This window comes from Malurus melanocephalus, unplaced genomic scaffold (genome assembly GCF_030028575.1).
Source record: "Malurus melanocephalus ecotype Western Australia unplaced genomic scaffold, MMel_1.1 scaffold_1008, whole genome shotgun sequence".
NCBI classification, from domain to species: domain Eukaryota; kingdom Metazoa; phylum Chordata; class Aves; order Passeriformes; family Maluridae; genus Malurus; species Malurus melanocephalus.
Genome location: NW_026624240.1, coordinates 89,774 through 105,951, shown reverse-complemented (window position 1 = coordinate 105,951; position 16,178 = coordinate 89,774). Strand labels below are relative to the sequence as shown.

The window sequence follows — 16,178 nt, the reverse complement described above, 5'->3', positions numbered from 1 at the left end:
TCAGCGTGGGCAGCAGGAGAGGGGGGTTCTGCCCCTCTGCCCCACTCAGGGCAAACCCCAACTGCAGAGCTGCCCCAGCCCTGGGGCCCAGCACAGAACAGACCTGGAGCTGTTGGAGCACAGAGCTGCTCCTTTGCCTCCTCCCACAGGGAGAAGCCTCAGCTGGGCTGACCTGGGGCCCTGATGGACATCCCCATCACCTGCAGCACCATCCCACAGGGAGGATGGGAGAGGAGCTTCCCTGAGGGACTGGAGTTTGAATTGCATGAGGTTGGTGCAAGGGGCCACATCCATGGCTGCTCCACTTCCAGGTGCAGCAGGGCAGCTGTTCTCACCCACACTGTGCTGGGAGCTGTGCCCCAGCTGGCTTCCAGCATTTCCTGCAGGGCTCTGCTGGATCTGTCCCTCACACCAGCTCCTTTCCTGGACAGAAGATTCCTTGCAGGTGTAGGACACAACACAGTCAGCTGCAACTCAGGCAACCCCATGTTTTTTCAGGGTCTAAACCCTTTCTGCTGGGCAGTGCAAAGGAAGTAGAGTGAGCCRAGGAGCAGGGAGACACTGACCAGCCAAATGACCGTCAGCTCCTGCCTTTGGTTGGAGAACAAGGCTGACAGAGTGCTCAGAATGAGCCAYGATTTCCTGCACTGCTCAAAGCTTCCCTTAAAAGCAAACTTTGCAAACACCTCCACCCCAATTTTTTGTTATTAGAYAAGGAGGCTTAGTCAAAGGACAAGAGACTCAACACAGGCAGGGCAAGGACAACCATGTTTCCTGTCACTATCCAGTGCTCTSTTCTCTAAACCAATCTTCCCCCTTTGTCCCAGCCCCTCGATCCCAACCGGCTGCTTTTCCACAGCTTGCAATAATCAGCTCAGAAGCCTGGGCAGGCACACACACACCAATGAACATGGGGAACACACATCACACTTGATATACCAGAGACATTAACACGGACAAATGAGATGGGAACAGAGCATTCCTACAAGACACAACTTGAATTTATGTTTATTTTATATATATATTTATATATATATATACCTTTGTATAGATTAAACTGGGGGGGATTTTATCATATACATTTTTTTTTGGTATAATACATGAGAAACATGGACAGGAACATAGCAAATATAAATCAGTACATTCCTTCAGTGAACTCCTTGCCACGCTGAGACTGAAAAATTGCATGCAATGGGGAGACAGAGAGAAGGGAAATCAATTTTATTAGAAAAAAAAAAAGAAACAAGACAATCTAGGTACAACTGTCAACAGAGGAGCAGCACTATAGATGGCAAACCTGTATAAATTAAAAGAAAATTCCACTCTGACATCTACTATGCTTTAAAGTGCAATGAAGCCTGATTTATTTACCTACAGAATACAGGAAAGATTCCCCCCTCTCCCCATTCCAATCTATCCCTAAAAAAAAAGAAATCAAACAAACCCAAACAAACAAACCAATAAAATAAATCTAAAGGATATACATTATCCACAGTCCTACAGAGACGCCTACATCTACTCAGTAGCACCAAGAATCTGATATGGGTGTAATTAAAATCAATTAAAACTCGGGAGCAATGGTAACATCTGTTCGCTGCTTCTGCAGAGCTCCTGCCCTTTCCSAGTGCCTGGGGGAGAGGTGGCTGTCCCTGTGCTGGGCGGTCTGGAGCAGCACAGCACACACAGCACAGCGAGAGCAGCGCGGGGACACGGAGGGGACAGGGGCCCGCGGGGTCTGCACGGCCGGGGGGGTCACACACCGGGGTGGGCGGCTGGGGGAGCGGGACTGACCGACAGGAGAGGAAGGGTTGTGCGAGTCCAACACGCGCCACGAGCCTCTTTGGTGACGGGGCGATGGCAGGGGAGGGAGGGAGGGAGGGGAAGGGGGTCAGCACAGCCCTCCTCTTGTGAGCCTCTGGCTGTGTTGTCTTCTGAGGCCGGGGGCCTCTGTGCCACAGTTCATCTGTCTCCACATGCCGCCTGTCAGCAGCCCTCAGAAGCCAAAGGTCTCCTGGGAAGCATAGACCATATAGAGGAAGCCATCCTCGTCCTTCTCCTGCTCGTAGATCTCTGAGATGGGGGTGGACACGCTGACCATGCTGTGCTGGTTCACCAGCAGGAAGAACGCCTGGGTGGGGTTCAGCTGCAAGCGGCGCCTGCAGGGGCAAGGGCAGCAGGGACAGGGTCAGTTCAGCTGGGGTGGGTGCCCTGACAGCTCCACCTCCCCAGCAAGGCTATTCCCTTGGGGCCAGGATCTCCTCAGGACCTCRTCCCACCGCTCAGGACATGGTATCCATGAGTCCAGCTCAGCTGCTCGAGGCTCCGAGGCCTCCTGAGTCAGGACTCTGCAGAGCCCCTTTCTCCAAGTGCTGCTGGAGAGGCCTCTTCCCTTGGAGCCAAAAAGAAAACGAAGGGACGGGACCCCTTCATTTCTTGTGAGTGTCCCCTTGAGGGGGAAACCCCAGACCTTCACCAGGTGCTAAGAACCTGCCCTCCCTCAGCCCCCACAACAGCCTGTACCACGCACAAGGACGCTGTGGCTGTCACGTCCCCATCCCTGCTCACTCCACCATCCTGCAGCGAGCAGCCTGTGGCTGAGGACAGGCTCTCAACACACCAGCTGAGGCTGCCCCACTCACCGGATTATTTTGACCAATTCACTCATGTTGACATGGTCTGGGACAAGGAACTTGGTCTTGTCCAGCACTGGCAGCTGTTTCTCCCCTTTGTAGCGTTCGATGATGACCTGGGGAGAAAGTCAAGGGTCAGATTAGCCATGTTCATTGTGCCCCACATGCTGGCCCCAAGGCTAAACACAAATCCAAATAGCATGGAAATAGCATCCAAAAAGCCCTGCTTTGCTTCATCCTCACAGGAAACCAAACAAGAAAAGGACATGAGCAGTGACCACCAGGCTGGCTGCAGGTGGCTCTTCATCAGTCACTGTCCTGAGCCAGGCTGTGAAGAGTGTCAAAAGCAATCAACTAAAGCACCAAGTGCTCTGGCTGGCTGAGAAACAGCGGGCACCATTGGACTGATGCAGATTCTTGTYCTCTGCCATGCAGGAGATCTGAAGAGCAGTGAAGGATTTTAACAYCACTTTCAGACTGACCACACCCACAGGTTTTGCTGAGCTGCAGGCTGAGCTCATGGTGCGGTTTCCTTTCCCTTCCCTCCCTGCTGCCATTCAGCCTCCCCCTGCCTGCTCAGGAACAGCTGTGGATATTCCCAAGCAACTCCCAAGCAGTTTTCAGAAGTCACACGAAGCCATTCCTTCAGAGAGGGGGCGTTTGGATTTCACCCTTTTGTCAGCAGTCAGACACAGTGACTCCAGCAAGGATCAGAAACCAGGGCCACTCCTCCCATGTGCCACCCCAGCTGTGTGCTGAGCTTCCCAGGCACTTCTGCATGGTTGTCACCACAGGGACAGCCCAGCCTGTCCTCCTCTGCCAGACACCTCRCCTGGAAAAGCTCTTACCATCCCTACATTCTGAAATGGCCGAGTGATGATTTCTGATCCATTTTTCTGCTATTATAATTAATGATTTTCTTCTGTGAAGCTGTTTGCTGACAGCTACAATTGCTGTTCTAAACCAGCCTGGAGAGGTACCTTTTGTATTCTGAGAAACACGGTGGCAGGCAGTTAAAATAGGGAATCTACTTTTAAGTAAAATGAAAATAAGTGAAGAATATACAGCTTAATATGTTCCCACTACAGCAATGCTCTCTCACATCTCTCCCAGCTCCCCGTTGTCTTCTCTACAGACTCTTGGATACTTGTCATCCCATCATCCTCTCCCACCTGAGAGTGAACATTTTTTTTCACTATAAGGCAAGGAATTGCCATAATTTATTTTCCCAGATTCTTTTCCAAAGATACTCGAGASACTGCAAATGGCTTTTGGCAGCAGAGGGATGGAGCAGCGTGCAGAGAGGAGGATCCCCAGGAGATGGCTCTGTGGAGCCATAAGGACCAGGGAACCTCTGGGAACAYGATTTCCCTTTCCTTTGATCCCCTGGTGACACATCAGCCTGTGGCAGCAGCAGCAGCAATGGAAGTGCTGCCAGCCTCCCCCAAAGGCAGATCAGACACCCCGGAGTCACCGGGGGCTGGGGATGTGTGGGGCTGACCTGGCAGGGCTGCAGGCAGCTCCTGGAGAAGGGAGGGAGGGAGGGGTGTGAGGAGCCTTGCTGGGAGCTCTGCATCAAAACGGCCTCTGCAGAGCCCCCTCTGGATAAATTCCACCCGAGGGGCACCCAGGAATGGGCAGGCAGCATGTGAACACCACATAGTGCCCCTTCTGCACGATGAGGATCTGATTAAAGAACCATTTCCTGCGACTGACTAAAGCATGCATTGGGACATCACCCACCAGCCTGGCAGTGGCCCTTCATCCCCCCCGGGAGGGCACAGGGGGGACAGGATGAGCAGAACCACCCTGCTGCATTGAACTCAAATCTTACACAGACAGGGGAGTGTTTTGGCCATGGGGACAGGAACAGGCTTGAGGGGCTGAACTCTCACAACAGCCACACAGAGGGATGAGCTGTGGCCACTGGGGAACATAGAGCAGCGCTGGGCCCTTCAGCTTTTGGGTTGGCATGGAGGACAGYGATGCAGCAGCTGTTTGTGCACCCACCTGATGCCTCAGGATTTCAGTTTCTCTATTTCCATGTCTCTGTACCCCTGTGATTGTTCAGTGTTTAACTCCAGACTCCACAGACAGTGCTGAGCTCCTGCTCTCCCATTTTTACACAAAACAATTCCTCTGCAGCCCCAAACTCAAGGACACCTCCCTGTGCCAGGCCCCAAGAGATGGAAACAACAGAGAATTGGGGGAGCCAAGTTGGGAGTTTTTGACTGCATTGGCTGCAGCTGCAATTGGAGGATTCAGCAAATCCCGATGTGCAAATGGACAAAAGTGAGAAAGGGTGAAAAAGCCGTGAGCCATTGTCCATTGTGGGTGCAGCCCCTGGCTGGGCTGGGACTGCCCTGAATGSCCCTGAAGGCCCTGCAATAACAGAACTGCTGTGGATTCTCTGAATTTTGTCCAGCTTCTGTTTTAGATTAGCCAGATTTAGGCATCACACCTTAACCTGCAGAGAGGGCCCTCAACACCTGGGCGATGCCTCATTTCTCACAAGAGCAGGATCAGAGGCCAGTGTCTAATTACAAACCAGTTCCATCCCAAACCCAAAACCCTTTAGAGGAATCCAAATAGGGATGGGATGGCTGCCCTGGCTCTTAAAGCAGCAGCTGCCTTGTGCCCCGAGCAGACACAGAGCCTCTCATGTAGAACAGCTCCAAGAGTTTGTGTTCCCAGAACATGAGCTGCTATTTGGGTGACCCAGCTGTRGGAACAGGTGGCCAATGGACAAAACGTTATTGTCTAGATCTGGAGGGAAAAGCATGATCAGATRCTAGAGTTACATCCCTGTGGCCACAGGGTGGGTGTGCACAGCCACCTCCCATCCCCTGTCCTCTTCCAAGCCGCTGCCTTGGGCCAGGGCGTTCCTCAGCATGGGACACAGCTCTGCAGAGGGAACCCACCACAGATCCCTGCAGGAATCACATGAGTGGGCAYGGGTGGGGAGGGGAAACGCTCAGGGCAGGGCGTGCAGTCCTGGTCCCACCCCAAAGGGGGCTTGGACAGGGTTTATAAACACAACCTTTCTTCTGGGGCCAGCCTGRAGAGGTGGAAAGGGAGTTTGGTGGGGAATGTGGCCAGATGTAGTGGTCTGACAATAGCAAAGTCCAACCAGGAGTGAGGCTTGGAATGCATTCCCAGCAGGCACAGAGGCTCCAATGTGTGTGTGTAACACCCTCAAACATCCACAGCCAGGCACAGAGATTGACACACACACACATAGCACTCACACACGAGCACAGCCTGCACCAGCCTCATCCTGTCCCACACTGGCAGAGCAGGTGCAGGTCCTTTAGTGGGAACAGACACAGGAACCCTCAGTCACAAAGGTGCTCTGCTGTCCATCCACCCAGAGTTCTGCCAGCCCTGGATGCTGGATCTGCAGGTCCCCAGAACAGCCCTCCCAGGAACCCAGAGGTTGTCCCTTCGCCTGAGTCCATAATTTGGGTTTCCATCCACCCGTGTGCCAGGGCAGGGCGTTATTTGGGATCTCCCACCTGCCACTGCCTCTCCATGCTCCTTTGGGGGTGCTCAGATGAACCCAACAGAGCCCCCTCTGCATGGCCCAAACACCTCTCAGCCCTACCAGCACGAGGGGTGGCCCTGCACTCGCCCCCTCCACAGCCCAGGACTCACCAGGCCTGCCTGAATCTGGCACTGCAGGGCTTYGGGAAACACTTTGCTCCCACTGCTGCCAGCACAAACTGTTCCCCAGCAATTTYAGACTCTCTGAGGGCTCAGTCAGCTCCAAAAAGATCCCTGGGGCTGAAAACAGGCAGGGACAGAGGCGGGGCACAGACTCCTTGTCCTCTAACAAGACAAAAGAAGATTGAAACATCTATTGATGCTGAGGATGAGGGTTCCAATGAGAAGGCTGAAGTTCTCTGCTTGMTCTGACTGCCCAAGGAAGAACTGCTGGAGATTTCATCCCAACAAAGCTGAGGGAGAGCAGCAGCTGCTGCCAGCACAAGCATCTCCCCTGCTCAGCATGAGCTGCCTGTGGGCAGCACGTCCCACCATGAGCAGGCAGCTCTGRGAAACGCAGAGGCAGCACAGGAGCCCTGGCTGAGGGAGACAGAGAGCCTGGCTCCTGCTGGTGTCCCCATGACCTGTGCCAGTGGGGTGACTTCCCTTCAAAGGGACAACTCGTGGCCTCAGGCAGGGCTCAGGTCATCTCCTGGGCTGTCTCTGGTGGGCTGGAGACACCACAGCCCTCTGTCCACGCAGACACACATGGACCTGGGGCTCAGTCCCTTCCTCAGCTTTCCCTGCAAGGGCACCCATGGAAACAGGAGAGAACGCCCTTCCCTGGGCACGCAGCCAGGCCATGCCTTCTGCAAACCCTCCTGGCCCCCTCTCAAAGCGAAGGGACTCGCCCAAGGGCTCAGCCTGGAAACTGGAGATGCACGAGGGCAGCAGGTGCCKCTCAGCTTTGCTGTGGTATTTGCCAGCCTAAGGGTGTGACCTTGCACCTCCATAACTCCCTGGGCTGTGGACTCAAACCCCTTTGGTGATCCCAAGCTCCTCTCCAGGGAAGCCAGTCCCTCAGCTGGGAAAACCCAGCCCCTGCCTTCCTCCTGTGAAACAAGGCTTCACAGGCAGCCAAAACTGCCCTACAGCCGATGAGCCCGGACCCACTACAGTGCCCACTCYACACCTCCTGCACCAGGCTCTGACCACTGCCCAGCACTGAAACCTGCAGGAGCTCGGCCTTGGGAGGGAGGAGAGACAGCACCAAACTGGTGCTGGGGTCAAACTGGGACCAGGCATTTAGAGGCACCAGTGACACAAACAYGGCTGAGCCCCATGAGGCCTCCATGACCCTTCTCCCCTCTTGATTCCTTTTACCCCTCCAGCAGAACTCGAATTGTGGTATCGACCCCAACACAAAGAGCACTCCAGCCAGGGGAGCTCTCCCACCACGTCTCAGTAATGCCATGAACTGTGGCTGTGGATGCACAGCTCTGGCTCCTCCTGTCCATTCCCCAGGCAACACRCATTTGTGTACAGACACTTGATACATGCACATGTGTGTGTACAACACTTGATACAAAGACTGTGTGTTTTATGTACAACTTATTCCTAGCCTGGCCTTACTGCCAGAGCCTGCAGGCACTGCAGAGGGCTCTGCCACAGCTCTGGAGAAATGCAGAGCCAGTCCAATGCCATGAAAACCACGTTAACAGCAGAGGTCAAGCAATGTGTWGATGACCTGCAGTACTGTACCCAGGGTGCTGTGAGGGGCAGCTCTGCTGAGCTGGAAACACCTGAACAGTGCAGTTGTGATGGGAGAGGAGGAAGAGAAAGAATTCTTTTGGCTAGAAGACACTGTGCTAAAACCAAACCAAGAGTGAGGCAGGAGTGGACTAAGATGGGCCAAGAGCAATTTGAGTTGTTCAGTCTTGAAGGCCAAATAATGATCGTCTGCAATTTTAAGAGCAGGTTGATGTTCATCCAGCACTGAGAGGGAGCTGAGCTAGGARTGCTGTCTTTTTGGTCRTAGATGTGATGATATTGCAAAGARTAAGTCCAAGTACATAATTTCATWGAATCRTGGAATGGTTTGCCTTRGAAGGGACCTCAAAGGTGGGCAGGGACATCTTCCACTAGACCCCTSCTGCTCCAAGCCCCGTCCAACCTAGTCTTGAACACTTCTAGGGGTRGAATGTTCCTCTGAGYTTCTCCATCAGGAARAGSAGCAAATTCTCAGGTATGARTTCAAAAGCACACTCACASCCAAACAGCAACTCAGCRTATCAGGTGTGCCATGGGCAGGAAGAGCTGCAAGTTCATGGTGTCTCATGTACCTGCAAACCACAGGTGCTGGGAAAGSACAGAATGGGTGTGAATCATCCTAAGAGAGACTCTCAGATCAGATCATCCCACACATCTTTCTCTGGGCAGAAAGAAATTCTTAGTGAATTATCCAGGAAAAATCAGGGATCTACTACAACCAAAAAAAAAAAAAAAGCCACATTTCAGAGTTTTCTCCTGCTGTACTAGCTTGGAAATAGATTTAAGMTCAAATCAGTGCCCTGCCTGTAGGGCAGCAGGGAGCTTTAGAGCCAGACTGTCCTTTGCACTGCAGGGAACGTGCCTGCTCTCGAGCAGCTGGCACGCACAAGGCACAGAGGCTCACAGGGACCATCCTGTGTTGATTCCAGGGAGCAAAGTTTTGCAAGCTGCATGGAGGCCACCCAGGAGCACAGAGGGGTCCTGAGAACAAAGTCTAACACAGAGGAGTGGGAACAGTCACTTACCGGGATTTTGTTTGGRTGCTGCTCTCGGATCTGCTGCACTTCTTTACAACGATCCGCTGCAGAGAAAGAAGAAATGAAATTACAACACCTGTGTGTGGTAGGGCAGGCAGAGCTGAGTACCCACCCTGCAGGCCACAGACTGACCCAGACAGAGGGACACTTCCCAAGGAATGCACCTTGTGCTCACCAGGCCTTTCCTGARCATGGTCAGCCATATGCCAGCCCCAGTGACCAACCCTTCATGGCTTCCTGCTGCCCCAGCCATCCCCCAGGCTGGGACAGGCCACTCTGCCTGGAAAAACTGGGACAGCACACCTGGACGTCAGGAGACTGAAAGGAGGCCATAAAGATAACAAAATTAMCCTGAATTCACCCTCAGCAAATGCAGCTCCTGGCCATGGGTGCGGGGGCTGAGCTCTGCGAGTCCAGGCTCTCTGTGTCTCCTGGATGCTTCCCCCAAGGACACAATTCTTCAGCTGGGGCTGGGTTTTAGCCATTTCCTACTGCCTGTTGCGCACTTCCAAGCACTGTCTGGCCCAGAGCCCGGCTCCACAAGGGCTGCACCTTGCCAGGGAGGATTCCTTCCCCAGCACAGACCRACAGAGCAGCTACAACAGCTGCTGGCCTGACAGAAAGCATTGTAGGCCTGGATACGGCGAGAAAACCTTCAGCAAGAGGGTGACCCACGTACAAAAAGATTTCTCCTGCAGTTGTTCTCCCATTTTCTAACACATTTTCCTCCACAGTTTATGTTTAGTCACACACACCAGGCAGCACACAAAGCTTGTGCACTCTTCCAGCATACAGAATTCCCATACCCCTCACTGCTCTACCAGACTTTGCTCTCCACAACCCAAAGCAGCAGGAAGGAGGGGAAGAAGGAGCACCAGAGCCAGTTGTGTGCCCTTCCTGGGACACTCCAGACCTGCATTCCTCCTGGAACTGCCACTGCTCTGGGAAGTGCTTCACAGCCTACAATGGCCCACCTGAAATGCCCACAAACTAAACTGGGGGGTGRAGGTCAGTGAGTGAGCACTGCCTGGAAAAGCGAGATCTGGCTGCTGCAGGATCTGTCAGGGATCATCCTGCCCCAGCCCGACTCCCCTCACCAGCTCAAACAGCCCCGGTTTCCCACAACTCACTGGGATAATGGAGGGCAGGATAAGTACATGAGTGTGAGTGTTTTTCCCCCTCAAACGTTTAGAATTTCTCCTCTGAGCACTCGCTAAAACCTTATTACTTATATCTTGAATTTGGCTAGATATAACATTGGTAAGAGACCGGAGTTTCTTTAAAGGCCACAAGACTACAAAATCACCAGATCACAGAAGGTTTTGAGCACCATTTCTGCCTCCTCTGAGAGGAAAATACTCCTCTGCTAGGAATTGTTAGACTGTAGAACTGCATGGGTGAGCAACACAGAGCAAGATTAYTTGGATTTCATGGAAAATTCAGGCATAATTGTTTTGGGTTTCATGACTGAAGATGCAGCTCCTCACGTTTCCTTTTCACCCAAGCCAGCACTCCAGGGATTCAGAGTCATCCTTGTGATACAGACAATTTTCCCCTGAGCTACCAATCAGCCAGGGAGTCACACAGACATCAGCACCGCACGTGACACTGGCACAGGGACACCTCCCGGGAATGCTGAAGGGCACAGTGACAGCAGCACCAGCACCCAACCCACAGCACCCAGCACCCAACCTACAGCCCCCAGATGGAGCAGAAGCACCTGCCCCCTCCCACAAACCCTGTTCCCATGTGTTCACCATGTCCAGGATGGAGTATCCAAGAGGCTGGAGATGCAGAGCTCAACAGGACAATGCTTAWCAGCATAGAAATTCCAGCCAGCTCAGACTCCCGGGTGTTAACAGAGCCTGCAGAGCTGTGTCCTCATGGCTGGCCAGTTGTCCCAGCTTCAGTGTCCACCCTAGCCTGTTTCTCTCTCCACACTATGAGATGGCCGTGTGGATGAGCTTCCCAAGCACCATGCACTGCCCTGCAAGGGCACAGGGCTGTTTGCAGGGGAAGCCCCAACAACACAGCTAATTGTGAGAAGGGATTGCTGAAGGGATGTGATCATGGCTGGTAAATGCAGACAACCTCAGAGCATCCACCCAGCCCAGGCTGTGTGTGCCAAGGGKCAGCCCCATGCTGGACACCCCCTCCTGCTCCCTGARGCATCAMCAGCTTCAGCACAAGGAGATGACAWGASYCATCACCACCTTCATTTGCACAGAGGAAACAGAGGTGCCTCCTGCCCATCACATTGAAAAAGGTGTCACACAGAGATGAAAAGGGCCCATCATCACTCCAGCTGCACTGCAGTGCCTCAGGATCCCACCCAAGGGGAGCAGACGAGGTGCCTCGGACAGAGGCGGCTGCTGCAGGACGCTTCTCCCAGATGTTGCTGACTCCACGCTCAGCAGGAATCAAGGGACACCAGTGACAGAGCTCTCAGCTACCCTCACATCTGCTGGGCCACAGTGGAAGCTCCCCTGTCCTTCAGAACCTGCCACATGCCCAGCACCTTCTCCCTCTGGCCAGCAGRACCCAGGGCATTCCCAGCCTCCCTAACCCCGGGGCACCCTGTGGCAGGGGACTGATGTGCAGCTTACCCCAGTGAAATGACAGCAGTGCTGCTCTGCTCCAGGGGCTGCKGGATCCCTGCAGCAGGTCCCTGTGATTGCAACCACAAACACCTCAAGCACTGCACTCCTTCCTCTGCCCTGGAAGCGCCCATTTCAGAAAATTCCTTAAAAAAGGCAGTTGGGAGCAACACCATCTAAGGTGCTCAGGTTCCTGAATGTACAGAAGTTTCCAGCACACCTGGAAAGCTCTGCTCAAGAGCCCACACATCCTAGCCTTAGAAAACCAAGGAAGCAGGATTGGGAATCAGAAGCTGCATCAGTCCCTGGAAATCTTCTGTGCACATGAGAGTTGAGGCACAAGAGGTCTCCAGCAAGAGATAGTGATGGTCACCCCCACCCTCCTCAGCCTGGGCTGGGAGCGAGAGGTTGAGCCTGTGACTCATGAAGGCATCAACATCACACAGCAGGAATGGCTATAAATACCAGCCTTAATTTAGTGTCCGTACAGCCTAATCTAAGTCACAGGAATTCAGAGAAAACAGTTAAAGGGCACTTCAGAGAGACCTGGCTGGAGGTGCCAACCTGGCACCTGAGCCCCAGCTCACACAGTGCTGAGGACAGGCAGGATCCCCCTGTCCTGGCACCTGCAGTGTCTGCACACCCACATTTCATACACAACAGGCCTGAKTTTACAAGTTTCATTCTCCTCCTGCAGCTCTCCCAAATTACAGCTGCGCTGAAGTTCAGACTTTCCCCTTTCCTGCAGCACCTTGTTAATCCTCAGCCAATGTGCAGAGCACACCAGAGGTGTTTCCACAGCCTTGTCCCGATCCACATTCTGCTCCTCTGGTCCCTCCTCGCTGCCAGGGGAGCAGAACACCACACCTGACTGACTGCAGCAGCCCAGGGGCTCTACACAGGAGAGGCTGAGCAAAGAGTGATAACCTGCAGGAGAGAGAAGAGCCCCATCCCTGCTCCAGCTGTGGGCACCCCACCTCTGCCATGAGGGAAKCCAGGCTTCTCCCCAGTGCCAGGCTGTCAGAGCTCAAGATGGCAGCGAGATAAAAACCACACGATTTTATTGGTTATTCCCAGGGAAATTYCTCTGCTAGGGCCTATTGAAAGATAGGAGTATTTTTGTAGCATTGCATATGCCAGGAAATTGCCTATTTCTCCCCCAACTGCTATTTCAGCTGTTAAGTAYCAACAGCAAATCTTGCAAATTGCCCAAAACACCAGAATCTTGGCTGTTTTCTTGACTGAGGTCCTTCCCAAGCTGTGCTCCAAAAGATGCGAGCACACGGTGTATCCCATGGCAATGCAGGATGAGATCATTATGGCAGTTGAGGAGAACAGTGGAAAATTTTAAACCACACTTTGCAAACATCAACCTTTTTTATCAGCAGTGCCCAGGAACCCTGGCCACTGGAGCCAGGTCCCTGCTGTGCTGGGCGCTGTGCAGACACGGGGATGAAAGGACAGTCCTGGATGCAAAAGAGCCTCAGCAGACAAAAGATACAGATGGTGGGACAGACGGAAAACACACRGCAAGTCCTCCAGCAGCGCCGTTGCATAAGGGGCACCATTTTTCAGGAGACACCAGACAAGCACTGGTCAGGCACTGGTGCTGCCCCGGGGCAGCAGATGGAGCATGGGGAGAGGCCCTGCTGCCTGTGACCAGCGGGAATGCTGTGAGGGAAACACCAGCAAGAGCAAACAACACCTGGAAATGTGCTACCAAACACACAGCTCCTGAGCTGAGCAAGGGCTGCGTGCAGAGAGCAAAGCAGAGACCAGAAATGCAGCCATGAGCTATTGGCTCTCCCTGTGCCCCACAGCTCCGGAGTGGACAAACATCTCTGGCACCTCCAGCAGGCTGCTGGCCCTGTGGCTTCTCCCTGCCATCCTCACCAAACCCTGCTGCCAGCTGTGGAGGGCTCTGCCTCGCATTTGAAGCAGAGGCAAAAACGAACATGTTTCTTCAAGAAGCTGCTGTGGTCCGTCCCAGGGCTGAGGGCTGCTGGAGCATGGACTTCTCTCCAAGAGATTTTCTGCAAGGAGAGGAGGACTTGGATGGTTTGAAATGAGGATAYGTGTGGAATGAGCTGGCAGGTGCTGCAGACACAGGCCAGTTACACAGGTCATTCCAGACCAACATCAATGACTATTTCTGTAATATCACACCACCCTAGGGCCAGACACCTCCAACCACCAGGAAACACCCCCATGGATGTGTCATGGCTTACCCAGCACCTGACCTGACCCGTCCTTGCCCAGTGCTCCCTCTCAGGCACTGGCACTGGGAGAGGAGCGAGAGGAGATTCCCTCACCCAGGAAAGAAGGAGGTTGTGCCCAGGGCAGGTGTCCTCAGCACCAGGAAAGGGTGCTTGTCCCAGGCTCCATGGCACAGCAGTCCTGCAGAGACCTGACAGTGCTTGTGACTGTCAGGTTTATTTYATTCTTCTGTCTGCAGAGCTGGGTGCTCCGGACCGGATGAATGACTCAGGATCAAACCCACATTGCTGTGAACTGAAAAGCTTTGAACTGATAGAAAATGTGTCTCTGCACCATGGTATGGGTGGAGCCTAGAGCTCCAATGTCCCTGGAAGGTGTCACCAACGTGAATGTGCAGCAGTGGATGTTTTGTCTCCACGACTCTCCATCCCACCCCTACAGCTGCATTGCCAGATGTGCAGAGCCTGGCAGCATTTCTGAATGCCAGGCTCCTGGGGCCCTGTGGATCTCAGCAGCCTTCATTTGCAAAAGTTCTCCATCTTCCTGGCTCCAGAGTAGAGCTTGAAAATGGATTTTAAAACACAAAAAGGAAAYACCTTCATTTTTCTCAGCAGTTTAAAAATATACCAGCAGTATGATTGACAGCCTGGCTCTAGGAACGAGCACTTGCATCTGGCAAATCATGATAAGGGCTCAGCTCATGACCAAACAGAGCCACACCACAACTGTGGACTCTAAATTCATGTCAAGACACTTGTCTTCTGGTTGTACAATACCACTGGAGTGACACGACAAATGGGAATGGCATTAAACTGCCAGAGGGCAGGGATGGATGGGATATTGGGAAGGAATTGTTCCCTGTGAGGGTGGGAAGGCCCTGGCACAGGGTGCCCAGAGAAGCTGTGGCTGCCCCTGGATCCCTGGCAGTGCCCAAGGCCAGGCTGGACGGGGCTGGGAGCAGCCTGGGACAGTGGAAGGTGTCCCTGCCATGGCAGGGGGTGGGATGGGATGAGCTTTAGGATCCCTTCCAAACAAAACCACTCTGGGACCCACCCCTACCACAGACTGAGCAGGATGAGCACTGCACCTTCCATTATCCAAACACCTTAAAATTCACTGCAGCCCCTGAGCACGGGGGACAAAGGGGCAGCACCTTCTGTGTAACCTCTGAATGGCAAACAGAGCATTCACATCACAGCTCCAGATAAGGAACCGTGTGTGGTTTTTTGCTCAACATTAATCACAGTTTCACTATCCCTGTGTAAAGGAACAGCAAGTTCCCTCCGTACAAGCCCTCAGGAGACTGCCGTGCCAGGATTTCCCTCCAGCTGCTGCCTGACCTTCTGTAAACCTCCAAGACAGCAGAACACACTCAGATTTCTCAGAACGACTCAGGACACTTCAAACTGCTCAAAGAAAGACCTGGCACTCCCGGCAGGACGGTATTTTGGTGCAGCCCCCCGTGCTCGTGTGTGCTCTGAGAGCCTCTCCCCAGCCCAGGCCACTGCTGTTTGTGCACAAACACGCCTGGACATGCACAGGTGCTTCAGGGACACGTGCCACACACCAGTCTTGAGTTCATTCCTGCATTTTCTCTCCCAGCTTCTCTCCAAACCACCTTCTGAGGACAAAAGGCAGCAAACAACAGCGTGACACAGAGCTGGTGGTGTTTACACGCCACCCATCAACCACAGAAYGTCACACGGGCAGGTGACACACAGTGAAACCTCCCGAGGGACCCTCCTGACCGTCATCCCCACTGGGACTGACCATGGCGGAGCACCAAGGCCAAGGGACATGACTTATCCATGGCTCATGGCTACTTCATGACAGAAGCAGCAAGGTCCTACCACCCTGACAGCCTCTGGATTAACCAGGCTCCACCCTTCTGGCTCAAGGGAACATCTGAAGTTTTAGTAGTGAAAAAAACCAAAACATTAAGTAATGAACAAAACACACAGGTTTTATTATTCCTGGCTGCCAGTCAGGACTTTGTGTTATCTCAAAGMAGAATAATAAAAAAATCAAAATTTGTGGTCTACATGTCAGGCTGGCATTCATTCTGGAAGCCTGTTTAGTTCTCCAACACTGATAATTAACCCCACATCCAGTCAAGTCACAGAATGTCCTMTGTAATTAATCCAAGACACAGGCAGCTTGGAGCAGCACCCTCCTCTCAAGGAATCCCAGCTCCCAGAGCACAACTGCCAGAACACAGACACCCTGAGGASCAGCCAAGGACCAGTGAGGGCTCACGGACCAACCTCACATTGATATCCAGATGTTTTCCAAGCCACCAATGAGCAACAACTGTTGTGACAAGCATAGGATGGTTGTGAAGTTGAGAGCTCAGCCACTGCTGATCTCTCAGTGGGTACAGGCATGGCTGGATCACACAGGATGAGTCCCCAGGGAGCTCCCCAGAGCCAACAGGGGACTCAGCC

At 53.2% G+C, this 16,178-nt stretch overlaps 1 protein-coding gene across 1 annotated transcript; it reads right to left on the bottom strand.

Moving 5' to 3' along the window:
- Window positions 1-1,206: 1,206 nt before the first annotated feature.
- Window positions 1,207-15,507, bottom strand: LOC130585934 (microtubule-associated proteins 1A/1B light chain 3A). The gene is made up of 4 exons (XM_057386619.1): window positions 15,483-15,507; window positions 8,909-9,084; window positions 2,640-2,746; window positions 1,207-2,156 (listed from the first exon to the last, which is right to left on the bottom strand). The coding sequence occupies exons 1-4, from the start codon at window positions 15,505-15,507 to the stop codon at window positions 1,994-1,996; spliced, it is 471 nt and encodes a 156-aa protein (XP_057242602.1). The 3' UTR covers window positions 1,207-1,993.
- Between the last annotated feature and the right edge of the window lie 671 nt (window positions 15,508-16,178).